The 18,521-nt window shown below is 38.9% G+C and overlaps 1 protein-coding gene across 1 annotated transcript; it reads right to left on the bottom strand.

The window, feature by feature from the left end:
- Nucleotides 1–593: 593 nt before the first annotated feature.
- MYEF2 (myelin expression factor 2) lies at nt 594–17,790 on the bottom strand. The gene is made up of 17 exons (XM_086620169.1): nt 17,576–17,790; nt 13,429–13,658; nt 12,158–12,210; nt 10,885–10,892; nt 10,684–10,777; nt 9,680–9,871; nt 8,858–9,011; nt 8,395–8,444; nt 8,247–8,310; nt 7,996–8,097; nt 7,745–7,795; nt 7,602–7,670; nt 7,217–7,315; nt 4,157–4,228; nt 2,758–2,966; nt 2,596–2,647; nt 594–780 (listed from the first exon to the last, which is right to left on the bottom strand). Exons 1-17 carry the CDS (start codon nt 17,788–17,790, stop codon nt 617–619), a joined length of 1,878 nt encoding a protein of 625 aa, XP_086476295.1. The 3' UTR covers nt 594–616.
- Between the last annotated feature and the right edge of the window lie 731 nt (nt 17,791–18,521).

The following is an 18,521-nucleotide window of genomic DNA, read 5'->3' as shown; positions in this document are numbered from 1 at the left end:
TAAATCTTATTTACAGAACTAAGTCATGTCATTAAAGTAATATCAAGTAGAACAAAAACATCACAGCCTAATTGGAGCCCTTTCTTTCAGAGTCAAGAATTACAGTATGACTACAACACACATATAAAACCAAAATTCTGAAAAAAGACATCTAGTTTTTACATTACAATGTTGATACACACTGAGGGGAAAAAAAAAATAAAAATCAGAAAACACTAAACAAATCCCACTATGCAATCTTGAGATTAACAGAGAAAATGGCTTATTTTATTAAAAACAGTATAACCATTCATTTAAACTGAATGACTAGAGACACTTGGCCTAATTTTCCAAAGGCGCTGAGCATCCAAAGCTTCCACGGTCTACAGGGACCTTGCAGGTGCTCAGTGCCTCTAAAAAAACAACAAAAAATCAGGCAAATTGTCTTTAAAAACCAAACATAGTAAGATTCAGTTAACAAGTATCACAGTATATTAAACACTATACTGTTAAAGGCTGGTGGGATTTAAAAGTTCCTTTTTACAGCTTTTGTAAGCATACAACATTACTAAAAATGACTTACTAGGATAGAGAAGCTAAACAGACATAGGAATGTTCCTGAATACACAGTTTTAAATTATGCATTGCGATCCAAGCGTACATCAATTTCTCTGCCACTGATTTTTATGCCATTCATTATCCTACAGGCCTTTTCAGCAGATTCTGGTGAGTCAAATCTGACTGTTCCACAGCCCTTTGATTTTCCATTCTCCATTTTTATTTCTGCAAACATTACGTGACCTGAATAAATAAGTTAAACAGCAGTTATTTCAAGTCTTCAGTGCACTAACAACTTAAAGAACTCATCAGAAGTGATAAAAAAACATTTTTATATATGATCTAGGGGAACATATGAAATTAGCGCTTTCAGACTGATGGTATATTCACTCATTCAGGGTAGGTGGCACAGGTCAAAACAGCAATGAAGAATCCAAATCAAGATCCACTGTTTCAAATCTTTCCTTCACACTAGCATAAGATTAAGCATGCCCGTATTTGACCTCCAGTTTGAAACAAAATGCCCTATAAGGCAAATGGAAAGTTTTGCCTTTCATTTACCAACACTGACAGAAGTGTGACTACTGACAGGTGTTAAGTGAATTATAGTCCAATCCAGTCCACCATGTTCATCGCAGCAACATAGGAAGCAATCACAAAAATCAAGCAATTTTGTAAAGTTGCAGAGCAAAACTAGAGCCTTTAAAACAGTAAAGTTACCAGGCTAGGAGTGGTGGAAAAGTAGCATGCACTACTCAATTCCTGCAGAGTTTTCCTGAGGTTGGACACTCAACTCATGAGGCAACATTTTTATGTAGATGTCTTGGTACCTCAGAGAATGTTCAATGCCTGGAGCTAAGGACTTTTTGCTTATGGTATGTTGTAGCACACCATTCCTGAGCCCCCACATGCCTCTAGGAACAAGAAACTTTCCCCTAAAATACATAGCTTTTTATTTTTAAACATCATACAATAGAAGACTGGCCTTTCACTGAAATATATTTCATTACAATACTGGTGTGAATACACTCTGTTGCTTATATTTTTGCTTATAATTCTTAAGAACAATTGAAAATAATTACTACATCTGTTAGTTGCCAAAAAGATAATAAATGAAAAGATCCTGAACTATCTGCAAGTTGCCCAGGCAGTTAAGACTTAAAAAAAAAAAAAAGATAGAACCTGTTTTGCTATATCCTCCAGCTCCAAAAAAACCAATTTGAACATAGAAAACTTTTCATACTTGAACTGCGAGTTCTAATTTATATCAAATCTTCAAATAGCTGTATGAAAATTGTCTTAGGTACCAAAAGTATGCTTTAAATTATTTGTCTTTTCTGTCTCTCCAAAATAAGAAAATCCATCCTGTAATTCAGGTAAAGCTTTCGATTCTGAAAGTGTGTTTTCAAAACAAAACAATATTTCTACACCTGAGCTTCATTTTTCATTCACTTCTGTGAAAAGACAACTTTTCTGAATTAGATAAAAAGAATTGTTGGATATTTGTAGCAATCCTTTATCTTACATAAAAAGGGTCTTTATTTCTTAACATAAAAGGGAAGTATTACAGCCTGCAAATATGCTAATCAAGATGATCTATTTGCATTAAAAAAAACCCAATCTGCCACTTTGGCAAAATTACTAAGTCTGATTTGATGCAGCACCATTTCTGGAAGTAACGCATAACCTGGACAGGCCCAGGCCCCTGCATGCATTTATCTCAAAATAAATGCTACATTACATACTCTGTGTTGGCCAGAGGATACATAATACCTGCTTCAAAAAAGAAAAAGCTAGAAGAGTAATTTTATTAATGAAATGGGTTAAAGTTTATAGCAGATGAGCACTCAGAGCCAACATAGCTCATACTGTACCTTGGTCTCGTGTGTTATGTCATGCCTAAAAATGATTTATATAACTCAGGAAAGGTGAGGGCAATAAGAAAGATGAGGCTAGTCAGACTCTTCTTCAGGATAAAGCAACAACCTTGTCTTCCTGTCCTTATCTAACGACCAGTGTATAAGACATGAAGCAGATGGAGCTGATTCACATACATACCACATTGACTGAATTTCTCCTTCAGCTTCTGCCAGGTCAAGTCAAAAGGAAGCTAGAATAAAAAAACATTATTAACAACAACATATTACAAAGACAAAAAGAGCATGTCATCAAACACGCACGCAAAATAAGCTCATGGTTTCTATGTATTCAAATGCTTACATTTCTCACAAATATCTGGTTGCCTTTAGAGCCTAATCTCTCTCTCATGCCACTTCCCATTGGGCCAGGCAGAAATCCTCGATCAATATCGATGTTCCTGTCCAGGCCTCCACCCATAGCTGGTCCCATTCGATCAAAACCAGAGCTCATCCGATCCATCCCCATTCCCATTCCTCCAGCCATACTGTTCATACCACCCATTCCACCACCTACACAGAGAAAAAATAGGATAAAATGAAAATATTTTTTTTTAGTAATAAATGCTCAATTATTTTGTAAATAATTATTATTTTGTGTCAAGAGAAAAGTAATGAAACTGCTGTAATACAAAACAACTTCATAAATGCACAGTGATTTACCTAGTAGCATGGCTAATACTTTAAGTCAAAGTATTAGAAGATACAGAGTGTCAGTTCTAAAATAATAGTGAAAAACCCAACTGCATCAAGCTATTAGTCACACCATCTAATACAGTAAAACGTAGAACACACGAATGAATATTTAAATGCTGTCCAGTTTAATTAATAAAAATCTGATACCCCGGTACCAAAAAGATCAAGTAAATAACTGTGACAATGTTAAGATACAGATAATTTGACCATATACACTATTGTTTATTTTGCTTCCTGCATTCACATTCAACTTTACTTAATGCAGCCATACCCACACTTAATGACACAATCTTTTAGAGAAAGCATATTTTGCAGAGAACAAATGTTACTGCTCATGAAGAGCATGGACTTTCCTATGACACATGCAATGAAATACATTAATACATACTATATAAAGAACTAAGATCAATGGCATTCAAATATCCTATTATAGTCTTTCTGGATTCATAATTAAAAATTCATGTAAAGCAAAACTATCAAGATCATTCATGAGAGACCTTCTCTTTAAGCCTTGTGCCTCTTCAGATTGCCACTAGCAAGATTTTAGTTTCTCATCTCCTCTAGCCTGAATAACTCAGACATTTCCTGTAATATAAACTCAGTATTAGAGCTTTGCACAAAATTAAACTGAGTGATAATCTGAAATTCAAGGCTGATTTATTGTTTCAGTTATGAGAGATTACTGAAGTTCAGCTTCATGAAGTTCACACAAATAACTGTGCCTATTTGTCTTTTTTCTGGAACACAGGTTTACTCCAAACCAAAAGTTAAAACCATTTCAAAACTCAGACTAAGGGACAGACTGTATTAGCAAGTTTTCCTCTGACCTTTTACCTCAACAAAACAGCTTTAAAAACTATTAGACTTGCAGTCACATGCAAGAGAATTCTACTTCTCCCAACACTGGCAAGACACCACACTACAACGACATCCTCTGATAACTATGCGTACACCACATCATTGTGCGATCATAGGCATTTACATTCTACTGAAACAAGTTAACCTACTCATTCCAGATCTTACTGGGCCCATGCTAGGTGCTCCCATTCCTCCTGCAAAAACACCAATCATTGCACCACCTAAACAGAAAAAAATAATGAAGTGACATACACTGAAAGTGACACCAGTTAGCGACAACAACGAAGTACACGCTGATGAAGTGCACTGATCTCAGTGTTACCTGGCAATTCTTTTCTACAGAACACGTGAACTTGTGCCGTTATTATTCAAACTAAACAGGAAACATCCAGGGAGTAACATTAGTCCCTCCTTCTCTATTATGGGATTTAAGCTACACTTACTTCTTTCTAGCTTTTCTGCCCTCTGACAGTCTGCCAGCAGCACAAACATCTTAAACCTAAATGAGCCATTTCCCACATTGGGAAGAACAGCCTCAAAACTGAAGGGTTCATCTTATTTGAACTTTATAATACAGAAATGCCCTAGTTTCTCCCGTTTTTAAGAAACCAATGCTAAGAGCAGCTCTCCCAATGTCTTTCTTCACTGCATATGAAGAGTGAATTGATGGAATCCGAGGGGGGGGGGAAGGGAGGAAAAAAAAGAGAATCAATACTTAATAAAAGCTATTTAACAGAACCATGGAATCTCCAGAATGGTATCAGATTCTATTCGACAGATTCTAGAGTGGAGTAAAACCAATTATTTTCATTGAAGTGCTAATATTCAGGAAAGTAATCCCAAATGAGCTTTCTGGAATTGTGGAAACTCGAAAGAACTACCTCCCTTTCTTCCTTTAGAAAAGAGTGGACCAGTAAGCTGCATATTTCTTGCTTGATTTTCATACTTAAAAGAAACAGCTCAGTTTTTACTTATGATAAAATAGATCAGTAACTGTCGTCTTTAGGCTAGACACCATTGTTTTAATACCTAAAAAAGGTCACTGCGGAGTCTTTAGTTAGATTTGTTTTCTCCACACAGTTAAAACCAGGAACAACTGTTCCCTGCCAGTCTCTCATGGGAAATATTTGACTCCTCTCAGACAACACGCTGTCACAGCCATATCAAGACCTCAAAAAATACAGACTAGCCTGTTTGAAAAAAACTACCAATTTTCAATACCAGCAGGATTATTCCCAGTACTTCAGTCAACAGTTTGCATACGAGTAAGATCTTAATATCTATTCATTAGGACAGAGAGGGTCTTGCAATGGAACACCAAGTCAAACTTTGAGATTACTGTCAACATGACTGGTTTTTGCCCTTAAAAAGAATCGTGAAGAAAAAAATCCTGACTCTTCCAGAGCTAGAAAACCTCAGTTGTTTGTGAGTGCATCCCAGTTTACATCCACTCTATTTCAAAAGGAGACAAAAAGTCTCAACAGTCTTAAGACACACTTCAAAAAAAGCCAAACAAACCCACAAAAAAAAAAAAAAAACACACAACCCCCGAAACCTCAAATAATCCTAATAAGCAAGATTTCAGCTGTTTCTGACTTTAGAGATATCATTTACCTGTACTTTTTTCCCCCCACTGGCTTTTCACCAACAAAAAATTATATGCTCAGAGATCCTCTATGACACCACCTTTGATTTTTTGGATACTCCAAAATTTTGGCAATTTAAATGGCAACTCCAATGATTCTGCTGCAAATCAAGCATCCTCATTCTCACCCGTTGATGTCATAGCCCAGTCAAAAAATGTCTTATGTTGCCCTCCTTAAAACTGGCAGGGTACTAAAGTCAAATGCACTCACGGCATTTCCTTTTAAGTACCATTAACCTAAATATCGTAACAGGAGTACGCTAGGGTCTTCCCTGATTAAACACGATATCTATTAGCTATTATATTATAAATCTCTACAATCTCCTTCCGTTATTTAAAGATGCATTAGGAAACTCAGTTTTCAGAGCAGTGTTTAAATGATTCGATTGCTGACAGGTTACAAACTGAAGTTTACTGTATCTACTGAATTAGTGACTCCCACATCAGTTTCTCACAGTAGCCATGTTCATGCATTTCAAAACCAATGTATGTTATCAAACGACTCGGAAGTCTATTGCTTGCACGAACATTCATAACTGAAGTGGCTTTAGATTTTCACTCAGGAAAAAGTTTATCCTATGTTGCAAGTAGACAGAGTGAAAGCACACACTTGATTTCTAAGGCATTAATTCCAAGACATTAAGACTAACTCAGCTGACAAGCTTATTACATTCTTATCACTTCTACACAATTACCAGTGCTCGAAGGGAAGAGTTACCCTTTGTTATGACTCGCCTACAGTTCAAAAAAAAAAAAAAATTTAATTCAACTTTTAGACTAGATGAACCTTATGCTCTTAATAGCTCTTCTCTTTCAGAATGGGGAATTAAGGTGGTAGGGAAAGGGAGAAAAACGGGGAGGAGGGGCAAGAAAACCTGTCTCCTATAATGCATTCATTCAGGTAACAGTATAGTAACAAAGTGCAAGAAGGCCCTACTCTTAAGCATTGTTAAGCACTTCCAGGCTTCTTAAGATATAAAAGTATCTCATTTGAGGGAACACAAAAGTAACAAAGTGAACCCTGTCAACAAAGCATCATCTATAAACAAAGCAAAGCTGGCTCAGTTACAGAAGAGGCCAGTAAGTTCCATTCCAAGCTGCTTGAGCTCAGAAGGCAGGAAGAGGTGCTTGAGGGCACCAAAATTCACGGTTCCTATCCAACGCTACCTGATTTACAGTAAATGCAATTTTCCAGCATGCATTTGCAAAGCAGGCTCCTGGAAGTTACAAAGGTGGTACAGGGGCAGCTGGTTCTAGATTACCAGAAGCATATACTTTAATATCCGAAAGACTTAATAACTCACAAAGTTAACAGTATGAAGCTAAATGCTTTCCTCAAATTTTTATTTTGTTTTTATTTCACAGTGGAAAAAAGACTCCCACACTTTAACCTCTGTCTTAAGCAACGCCTATAATAAACACTCAGATTACATTCTTATAGTTATGACTGGGGGAGAGGGGACAGAGGAAGATCACCCAATGAAACCAGGTCTCCTCCTCTTCTAGAAAAACTCTTCCAATACTATGTTGCAATTTGCCACAGGAAATTTAACAGTTACCATACCCATCCTTCCAAAAGAATCTCCAAAACCACGGTTCAATGCCATGTCACCACGACCAAAATCTCTGTCCATGTTTCCTCCCATTCCACCACGGAACATTTCTATAAAGAACAAAACAAAAAGAACAGAAATATTCTGATATATACATCTAAGCTGATGTTCATACAACACTCATTTCACAGCTGCTTGTTTAAATAAAAGTGGGTTTAATTCACAAGTCAGAGGCACCTATTAAATACTTAACTCCCGCATCAGTTCCTGTGCCTCCACTAACACCATTGTCTGCATTTCCTCTGAACCCATCTACATCACTCATCCCTAAAGGAAGGTCTTTTAATAAATCAATATTAGCAAACTAATAAGCGTACAGGAACCGTGTTCACCTACCTCCCATTCGATTGACTCCAAATCCTCCCATATTAGGCATTCCTTCCATTCCACGAAATCCAGCAAGCCCTGTAAAATAAGGAAGAGTGTTTTCTATATAATATAAAAAAAATACTTAATGCAAAGAACTTCACTGCACGTACCGCCTGCCATTCTATTCATTCCGCCAAATCCTGGACCGTCTATTCCCATACCTTTAAACCAAAAAGACAAACACTGTTTAGAAGACAGGTAAGATCTTAGTGGATTTAAAAAAATGCAGAGACAGTTAACATCTCAAAAGAACACTACACATGGCATGCTTTGTCAAGAGTATGTCATTCTTCCCAACACAGAAATGACAATTTTCAACTTAAAGCTCTGTGAAACTTAAAAATGAAGAACACAGATTTACCTCCTGGACCCATGCTCCCCATTCCACCACCCAGGCTCAACTGTGTTGCACTGATGGGCTGCCCACCTGGTCCAAGTCCCATACCAATGCCACCAAGACCACCTTGAAAACACAAATAAGCATTAACAGAAGAAAGATTTTCTTCTGTATCATAAAGAGACCACAGTAAGCTAAAGTACTACTAAACTGTTCCAGGACTCTACATTGACATACATTAAGCGCAAGGAGTAGAAAACAAAGCGTGCACTCACGAGGTAATTGTGAAGTTTTGCTGTCCGCAACACGGAAATCTTCATGAGGAACTGATTTGTCATCCTGATAAAGGACAAGGATGTTATGTTATCATCCTTTAAATCTTTTGGCAGAGACATGTGAGGTAGAAAAATGTAAGCAGCTTACCATTTTTACATGCATGGGTCTATCAAACAGAAATTGTCCATTGAACATAGCTGAAGAAATGCAAGTCAAGGAATCTAACTACAGAAGACAATTTAATTATTTCAGAAGAATCACTGTAATGACCTATTTTAATTCTGTACCATTTTTAAGAGTCTTACCTTGCCTACCTAATCTTTCGAATGCCAAATCAAAGGCAAGAAAAGACCGTACAAGCTGTTCAGTATATAAAAGTTAGTTTCATACATGTCACATTCTCATGTATTTTAATCCTGTTCTACACTACCAGGAACACCTTTTCAGACTTCAGCAGTAAACTCAGTCACTATTAAAAATATGCAGTGTTACACCCTAGTCCCTGTATCCTAGCTACAAGGCAAATATGCACCATTTGCAGAACTACACTATCAGGATCCATTAAAAACCAATCCACATTTGAGCAAGTATTTTTCAACACCAAGGATACATATTGCTTGAACAGCTTCGATTGCTTGTTCAAAGGTAACTGTTCCCATTCCTCGACTCTTGCCATCTTTATCTTCTTTGATGTCTGCACGCTTCACAGTTCCAGCAATGCTGAATACCTCCTTCAGTTTCTTCCAGCCAACTTTAAAGTCAAGCTTACACACAGAAACACATTAGTGATTTCGGTGCCCATTTCTGTTCTGCCATTACATTTGGAAGAGATTTTCTGCATTGTTGTAATTCTTCAGCTTCACAAAATGCTTGACATATGTAAATAGCCGGGATTTTGTAATATATACACACTGCAACCAAGTCCGAAAACGTCAAATAAAGGAATAATTTATACGATATACATGTATTTTACTTGAAATAACATACTAACATTGAGAAATGGATGGGTTCTTGTCAAGTGCAGTTGTACTCCCACTAGTCCACTTGCAGACATAGTAGTCTTGTGCAAATAAAGAACTTACGAAGTTCCAAAAAATATAACTTAGTCTAAAGTAACTAGCAAGATAAATTGAAGTGTATATTTAATTTAAAAAAGAACAAATGCAATTGTAAATAGGTATGTGAAAGGATGTATAAAATATTTTTTAGAATCAATAGATGACTGCAATAATTAAAAGTGCATGTCAGCATCAAGAGTTTAACGTATCTTTCATGTCCAAAATCTGAATATAAATCCAGCACTTTTAGTTAAATATACTAATTGTGAACTCATTTCCGATTTCCTCTTTATATTAAAACTGAACTAGGCAGGAATATAAAATGTTCTACAAAGATCAAATATTACAGTTATAAAATACAGTTTTAAACTTACATTAGCAACAAAAATGGTGGACCCAAGCCTGCCTGCCTGCAAGTTACTGATAACCTCCGGAGGAATGTTTGGATTATTGAGAATAGAAGGTGGTAAATTCATTATTCCAGGTGCCACATCAGGTCCATGTCCTCCTGGAAACTGTCCTCCTCCACGCTGTAATGCCCTACGAGCGTGTTCACCTTCAGGATCCTGAAACACGAGCAAAAATACAGCCAACTTAATATCAACAAGAGGACTGGCAACAAACAAAAAGGTACTATTTGAAATTCTAAATAAACCCATCAAAATTATCAACTAATATCCTTGTCCATGTCAGAGGGATCAAGAACTGAATTAGCATGGAGACCTAATTCCCTCACCTCTAGAGGTGGGTCCTTTCAGATGAGGGTTGAGGCATATTGGCAAAGCACTTGTTGAGGAAGCGTGCACTGCCACTTCACATGCTGTACCTAGCCTATGGACAAGTAGAAAAGATTTCAATCTAAAGGACTGTCAGTCTGGCACCTTCTTCCAAGAACTGAATTAACTTAATCAGGGTTTCTTTTATTGATTAATACCATTATTAAAGTTGCAACAGGACAAAAAGAACTGCATCAGACACCGTCACATACTACAACAGAAATGACGACATAAATTTCACTTTCCAGTCAGCATAAGTTCTCTACTTCCAGCCCCACTCGTTCTGCCTCATATTTTGAAGCAGGTAAGCGATGTAAACAGAATCATTTAGGTTGGAAAAGACCTGATGACACTAAGGTAAGAATATGAAGTTAAAGTTGTTTTAAAGAAAAACAGAAATAGATTATTTTTACTTTAGGACACACTTTTTGTCAGTTCACTTGGCCTAGTACCAAGACCTTCTGTAAGCCAACATTTGGCCCATTAAGAAAACGTCATTAAAAATTTAACTGGAAATTAGACAGCTCAAAACACTGTATTGCCATCTCAGTAGTTACAGTATCTTCACTATTTCAAATAAAGAACAGCAGCAATAACCATACCTCTTTAATATTCAGGGGTCTTCCACTAAGATCATATTTGTTCATAGTTTCTAACGCTTTCTTAACAAATTCTTCATCTTTGAATTCAACCACGCTTGGAGGGAACAAAACATTTACAGTATTAAAATAAAGTTTAAAACGTTAAAATTAACACAATGTTTGGATAGTAGTGTTTCTACACACATAGAAAAAGAAACTTACCCACAACCCTACATCCATGATGATTTGTCATCATATGAAAAGAGAAAAAAAAACAGTCAGTCAGTACATATGATAGAGCATTTAAGATTCCAGTTAAAGATCCCAGCTCACTGTCAAATAACTATTAAAGTTATTTTCAGCTTCAAAATTCATAACATATGCTCTTTACTGGTAGCCAATCTGAATTTACCCTACTTTCTCAACATACATACCTTTCAAATGCAAGAGAATACATTATCTTTTATTCTCTTTGAGCCAAACCACAATTGGAAAAATGCCACACAGATCCATGTAAGGACAACTGGGGAGAGGAGGTGGGGGGGAAAAGGGTGGAAAGAAAATAACCCAAAAACATAACGAAAAGCCAATCGTGACACTCATCATGTCATTAAAAGCTGCCCACTGACTACAAAATTCAAATCTACCTACATCAAGTATACCAGTACGATGAACAAGGAGTCTGCATACCTCTTCAGTATTACTAGCATAATTGAGAAATTACTTTGTAAGAAAATAACCTTATTGACTGCACCAGAATCCTTCTAATAAAGCAAAGAGTTGAGGATTGCTTTAAGTAAAGCAAAGCTGACAGCATGTTTTAGTTTTAACAAGCATTAAAAGAAAGTAATTTACAACAATTGATACAACCTCAGTTAAGACTCAAACCTGCATTTCTCATGTTCTCACTGCAGGTTCAGAGCTACTATTGGCCAAACTCTTGACTATTTTAAAGAAGACAAAGGAGCTTTAACAATCTTCACTCTTAGTGCCTCATTGCTGGCACTCTGTTGGCTACCAACCATCTCATCCATTTAGTTTTAAGAAAGCAAATACATTAAGCCAGTGTTTAGAACACCAATCCTGCACAGCTGCCAAATCGGGCACTTCAAACAGTATATTCTTAGCTAACGTTTTATACACATTGACCCCAAGAAGAGAATACTACACTAACAAAACCTAAATAAAATCAGTGGTTTATTGAACGTCCTTTATACGAAACAGATGTGTACCAAAACAAAGATGTTGGCTAAAAAGAAGAATTAAGTAAATGCCATTTATTAACATTTACAGAAGTATTGTGTCCTTTACAGCCAGCAAGTTTGAGTTGCATGAAAGTGTCAGACTACTTCTAATACAGAATCCTCAAGGCTATCTTATCAAAATCAGTGTAAAAATGAAACTTACTTTCCAATAACTGGTACAGGTATTATACAAAAATAAAACTGCTGAGGAACTTTTAAACCTCTAGCAGATTGTTGCCCACGGCACTTACCCTTGATTTTCCTTCAGCATCCTTAAACAGCTCCACGTATGTAACCTCACCAACTACATAAGACATACAAAGGGAAAATACCAAGAGACAATGCATTTAAACACCAGTATCTTTCTTTACTGTGCCCCTGTGCACAACTCTACAGAGAAGCACCTATTATTCACCAACAATCACGACCAGACCAACATACCTCCTGTCAATGGCTATATAATTTAGCTAATTTTCAGAAATATGCAGCAGCCACATTCTCAAAAGCTAAAAACAAACAACTATATTTAACCTAATTCATACTACAGATCATATTTTGGCCAGTATGATATAGTTGGTGAACAAATTCAGATATACACAGTCCCTTAACCTAACAAATGAAACATCAACGTTCACTGGAAAGTGTTACATTTATCATCCTACTCACAACACCTGTTTTAAGGTGACTTTCTACCTGAATGTCTTCAATCATAAGTTTGCCTTCAATAATAACCAAATTTACACATCAAATATTTCACAGCAAGCCACTCACTTTCTAAAGTAGGAAGTTTCAGTAAATAAACCAAATCAAACAGTCACGTCACCTTACAACAGATAAACCAGCAGTTAGAAAAGAGGGGTTTTGGCATTTTTCACAGCCTAAAAGCCAAGTGTGCTTTGCATTACTTTTGAAGAATCAATTTTTTCAAGGAAAACACAGAACTAACTTTTTACAGAATTCATATATTAGCATTATCTTACCCCAAACTTAAAATAAAACGTTTAGGGTAGTAAGATTACTCTATCAGAACTGCAACAATAGTAACAAGCTTTTAATACAAATCTCCAGACAAACAGTCGTGGCAGTAGTGACAATGCAGACAAAGTTAATTCCACAGCCAGATTCCACCAAAGAAATACAAAACAACTTTTTAAAGACGTCCTTTGTTATTCATGTTAACACACTAAATGTGTTGCTTAAATACAATAGCCCTTAAAAAAAAAAAAATCTACAAAGACTACAACTAGACAAAACACAATCTCTTTAAGAAGTCATGAGGTCATGCATATACTCTCTACTGTCACACTAGAATAGCAGAAGATTTTAAGCACTTCGTTTATCCATCCTACCCTGCAATGCAATTGTCTCAGATGAAAGAGGGGGAAGGGAGACAGATGTACCAAGTAAAGGCCAAAAAAAAAAAAAAAGTCGTCAAATCAAATCTGTGTGGCTCAAAGGACAGATATATTGCATTTAAGTTCTATCCCTTTCCATGTGAAGTGTATTATAAAGAATAAGTTACCTTTCTCTCTCATGAGATCTTTAATAGCTTGCCATTTCATGTCATATGGGATGTTGCTAATAAAAACTCTATTACGATTAATAGTCTTCTTCTCTCCAGTGCCTGCATTCTTGTCCTTTGAATAGGGGTGGAATCTATTCTTGTTTCCAAGAGAAGGGATTGCCTTCGGTTTTGCAACGTACTTCTCTTTCACAGGTGCTTTCTCTCCTTTCGCTGTCTCATCATTATCCCTAAATTAAAAAAAAAAAATATTAAAAAAATTAGTCTTGTGTTGGATCATTAGACTATTATATCTTCTATATATATAGCTGTATACCTCCTATGCTATTAGAACTGCCAGGACATCAAATGGTGCTTTTCAAAATAGAAAAAATAAATGCATGTTATCAGTCTAATTTCAAAATACGTTACTTTATCTAGAACAAAAACTAATGTTATAGTAGATTTATTCACTACTCTAAGTAGAGGAAGCACATCTTGCTACTTCAGTTACATTCCACTATGTCTATCAAGATGATACTATGAAACTGCTACAAAAATCAAAATAGCACAACTCAGCTGAAAAATAAGCTACAGCATCCATGCTTTGGTGCTTCAAGTTTTCGCATCAGACTTGGCTAAGTTATTCACCACAGAAGTGAGAGCTGAAACAGTCTAACTTATGGAACAGCTTGGTATACTTCATTCAACATAATAATAAACACCAACTCTAACAGGTTGTAAATCAAATTACTTTTTATTAACCACATAATTTTTATTCACAATTTGTGCCAGACTGCTTTTAGACAGAAATTAAAATAAAAAAAAAAATGTTCTTTCACTTTCATTGCTTAACACTACTAGAATTTGAAAACTTGCTAAATGCAAAGAAAATGGCTATATTAAAACATGCTCTGCATCTAAGACTAAGTCACCAGGTATTATCCACTAGAAACAACAACAAAATAGACTTCTGGCCCTCAGTCTTTCAAAGATTTAGCAACAGTAGCTGCTCTTCTTTTAAAATCTTTCTATTTTTAGCTAAAAATGCAGGAAAATTTGCTTCCTCTCTTTTAAAGCAGCCCAAATCTCAACTTCGATAAAACTATACTCTTTAAAGAGAATTAGATGAAATATCCAAGACTCTTCAGCACTCTTAACAGTGTTACTATCATGAGGCAATTTAGCATGTTAACAGAGGATTGAGGTGCCTCAATTGTTACTTTAAAAAAGTACTGTACTGGAAGAACCAAGCGACTCTTGATCTTTGATTCTTCAAAGCCATACAAATGGGATCCACTAAACAGATGCTACTTAGATGTACACATCGATGTCTAGTTCAAATCTTATCCCAGTTAATGATAAACTTTAGAAGTACTTTTACACAAACGTTTATTTTAAAAAGGCAGCCAGCATCAGCCACTTGAGTTAGAACAATTACAAGGAAAAGTCCTACAGGACTGTCAATTCTCCTTAAATTACATCACTCTCTTTACAACTTTTCCCACATTTCAGAAGGCTCAGTTTTTATCTCATTTTGATACTTTGGAAGGTTTCTGATGTAAAATTTGGCCACTGATTGTGATTAATTGCAATGAGTACTTTCAGCTCTTTGCGTAGTTATTAACAAAATAGTAAGTGGCAGTCTTACTCTCAAGAGTAGACGCAAGTAGCCTTTCAGGAAGCTAAAAGTATTATCTACTCAAGCTTATGCCCTTTTCAGGGAGGAATAAATTCAAATACGTCCATATTTCTCCCATGACTTTTTCCCAAATTTTGAAGTACTCATATGATGCAAATTTCACAGTCCTTGTGTTTACAAGTGGATTGAAAGAAGATTAGCAACTGAGAAATGCACGGACACTCCTTGGGGCTAAGTATTTATAAAATTTAAAACAGTCAAAGTCAACAATACATTATCTGGTTCCAGCATCCTCTGGCTTCCCTCTGCATCATCCCTCCTCCACACCACCCTGTCTGTTGTGGCAATAATTCTTGCATGACTGTGTAATGAAGTGAAATGGAGGAAACAATGCAGGGAACTGGAGGGGGCCAGAGGGAATGGGGAGGGAAAGAGCAGAGCATCAGGTTTCCAGTCAGATCAGTTCCTTCCAATCCAGTCCAGTCCCGTTTGTGAATGCAAAACTCCTGCCCAGTGAGACACTCCTCGTAAAAATCTGAGTTCTTCCTTAAGTTTTAGGATTAGAGCAATGGATTCTCTTTAGTCTTTTAAGCTCTTTCCTGCTTAAAGGATTATGAAACAGCCCCAGGGTGCTTAAGGTAGTGCACAGGAAGAGCCAGGTCTCTGAACATGGAATCCACAGGCTCTACAAGACCTGGCTGTACAAACCAGTAGAAAGCACAGAGGATATCAGTCTGGCATAAACTCTCAAATCTGGGAAACAAGAAGGCACTTCACTTAGTCTGGAGACCACAGCCAGTCTCCTAAAAATAGAGGATTAATTAAAAAAAAAAAAACAGTCCTTCTTTCAAAACTCATCTCCCAAAACCAACTTGGGCCAGTGAACAAGCTGAAAGCACAGATCCGTTCATGGATGTAGCTCTCATCCTCCTCCTTGTATACTAAAAATAATTACAATCAAGCAGTACATTCGAAGCAATGTCACATTAGTCACCTACAGACCACAGAAAAGGCAGTCTCAGAAATTATGAATTGACACTGTCTTGGGGGAAAAACAATAGTAATTTCCACTTCACCTTTTGTACGAGCTAATCACTTTATACATTTAATTAATACTTGCCTAGGCAATCACTAGTAGATTTCCAGGGTTGAAAAAGAGATGTCTACATTAATTTGTTTTTAAAAAGTATGTCCTCACTGATAGAAAGAACAGTTTTTACCTTTTGAAAAATAATGCCTTTGAACTTCTGTAAAGTTTGGAAACAAAAGACAAGGTTTCCACATAGAAAACTAGAAGCCTAAAAAATAATAAGCACAAAACAAATCAACATGAGAGCCCTAAAAGCTGATTTTTTTTAAAACAATCTTCCACTCGTCTGCTCACAAGTGTCCATACAAATAATAAGATCAGCAGAGAGAAACACAAGACGTCCACAACATGTGATTCCAAATCACATAGATCAGTTTAGCTTTGTTGAGCTGAAAAGTTCCACTGCTCGATACAATAAAATTAGGAAAGTGTGCAAGTTAAGACCAGGATCCCTCTCCAATTTAATGTGAGTGCTAAGCAAAACTGTTTACTGAAATACTTTTTTTTAAGTAATACATTTCACCTGCACATTGACAGCTTAATCCTTTGACTGCTTCAAACATCTCAAAACCTCACAGAGCTCAACAGCTTCAATGTACTGCAACAGTAGTTATACTATAAATGTACCTTCCCTCCAAGATTTGAATGAGATTAGAAGAGATACTGAAATTTCAATGAGGCCAAAACTTAGCTGACGTAAAGAGCGACAATCCTCGATGCCTGACATCAAGAACAACCAAACACTAGAAAGCTATTCACAGCACTGTTCTAGAGAGCTGCACTTCTAGCTCCCTTCCACTACGTTCCTTTTAGACCTGCTATGCAAGGCACAGATTGCATATCGCACATACGATAACGTTATTATTTACAAGAAAAGTTTGTGCATGCATGTGAAGGTTTTTGTTAAAAAGTAAATCACTACAGAGCTGCCTTCCCATTCTCACGTAACCAAACATTAGTTAAAAGGCCCGATAAAACATATCACTACGGTAGGCAACGCAAACAAACTCAGAAAGGATCGGGAACACCTGCAGAAAGGGATGCTGTGAGAACGGCCTGACCAGAGCCCTCTCCGCAGCCGGGCGCTCCCACCAGCCCAGAGCTCCGCCCGCCGGTGCGGCTCCGCACCGCCACCGCCTGCGGCTGCCCGCGCTCAGCCCCCACCAGCGAGTTCGCCTTCGCGCCCGCGGGCCGCGGCCTCCTCCGCGCGCCCCGCCGCCTCCCACCGCCGGCCCACGCCGGGAGCTCCGCGCCCGGGCCCTGCGCCGCCGGAGCGACTCGGTCCCCAACGGGGGAGGAGCCCGGCGGGGCGTGAGGGAGGAGGGCGCCGGCCGCCCTGCCCCCGCCGCGGCCTAGGCGGGCCGCCGCGCCCCCGCGCTTCCCCGGCCGCGCTGCCCCTCTCCGCCCGCCCTGGCCCGGTCCAGCCCCGCACACACATTTTGACGCCATTAGCGCTGCCCCCGCCGCTCTCGGTTGCTGCCGCTGTCGCTGCTGCCGCCTCCTCATCCTGCGGCGGCGGTTGTGGCGGCTGTTGTTGCGGCGGCGGCTGTTGCTCCCGCTGTTGCGGCGGCGGCTGGCTGGCAGCGGCGGCGTCCGCGGGTGCGCGCTGCGGCCCGGCGGCTGCAGCCTCCGGCTTGTCGTTCTCCGCCATTTCGTGGCCGGGCCGCGGCCCCGCTACCGCTGGGTTTGAAAAGGGCCCGGAGCGCCTCGGCCTCGCCGCGCCGGGCCAGCCAAGTCTCGCGAGAACGGGCTTGCGGCGGGGGGGAGGGGACGCGCCAGGAGGCTTTACGGGTTGCCATGGCGACGCCGGTGGGCTGCCGGGCCCGCGGTCGCCATGGCCGCCCCGGCGTCCCACGGGACCTGCCGCTCGGCTGCGTGCCCCAGCAGCCGCGGCCCCGGCCCGAGCGGTGGCCAAGCCCCGGTGCTGCTGCCCACCGCTCGGCGCTGCGCAGCTCCGCCCAAGGCTCAGCCCCGCTGCCCGGCACCGAGTGACTCGCACCCCGGGCCGGCTGTCGCCCCGAACGGCGCTACCTGCCCTGGGCGAGCTCCCCTCATCTTAAACCAGCCACCTCTGGCGGTGGCACTGAAGGCACAACGCCGTTTTCATAAGTTGAGGAACATCCGCAAAGCCGTAGGGTACTAACAATAAAGGAGCTATTGCCCGTTTCCAGCTCCTCACCTTCACGTTTCTAATAATACCGTCCAGCCCAGCCAACGGCAGCTTGACCCTTAATTTAATTGAGGAGCAAGGAGCATCACGCCCGTCGTTTGGGGACCATCTGCATTCCAAAGCAAGTCGCCGTGGCCATTGCTTTCTCTCTACTTCAGAAAACAGACTGTAACTTATTATTAAAAATTTATTCTAGGAATACTCAATGAATT

This window comes from Tauraco erythrolophus, chromosome 14, assembly GCF_009769465.1.
Source record: "Tauraco erythrolophus isolate bTauEry1 chromosome 14, bTauEry1.pri, whole genome shotgun sequence".
Classification (NCBI taxonomy): Eukaryota; Metazoa; Chordata; class Aves; order Musophagiformes; family Musophagidae; genus Tauraco; species Tauraco erythrolophus.
Note: the sequence above shows the minus strand (reverse complement) of the source record. Positions and strands in the feature narration are given on the sequence as shown.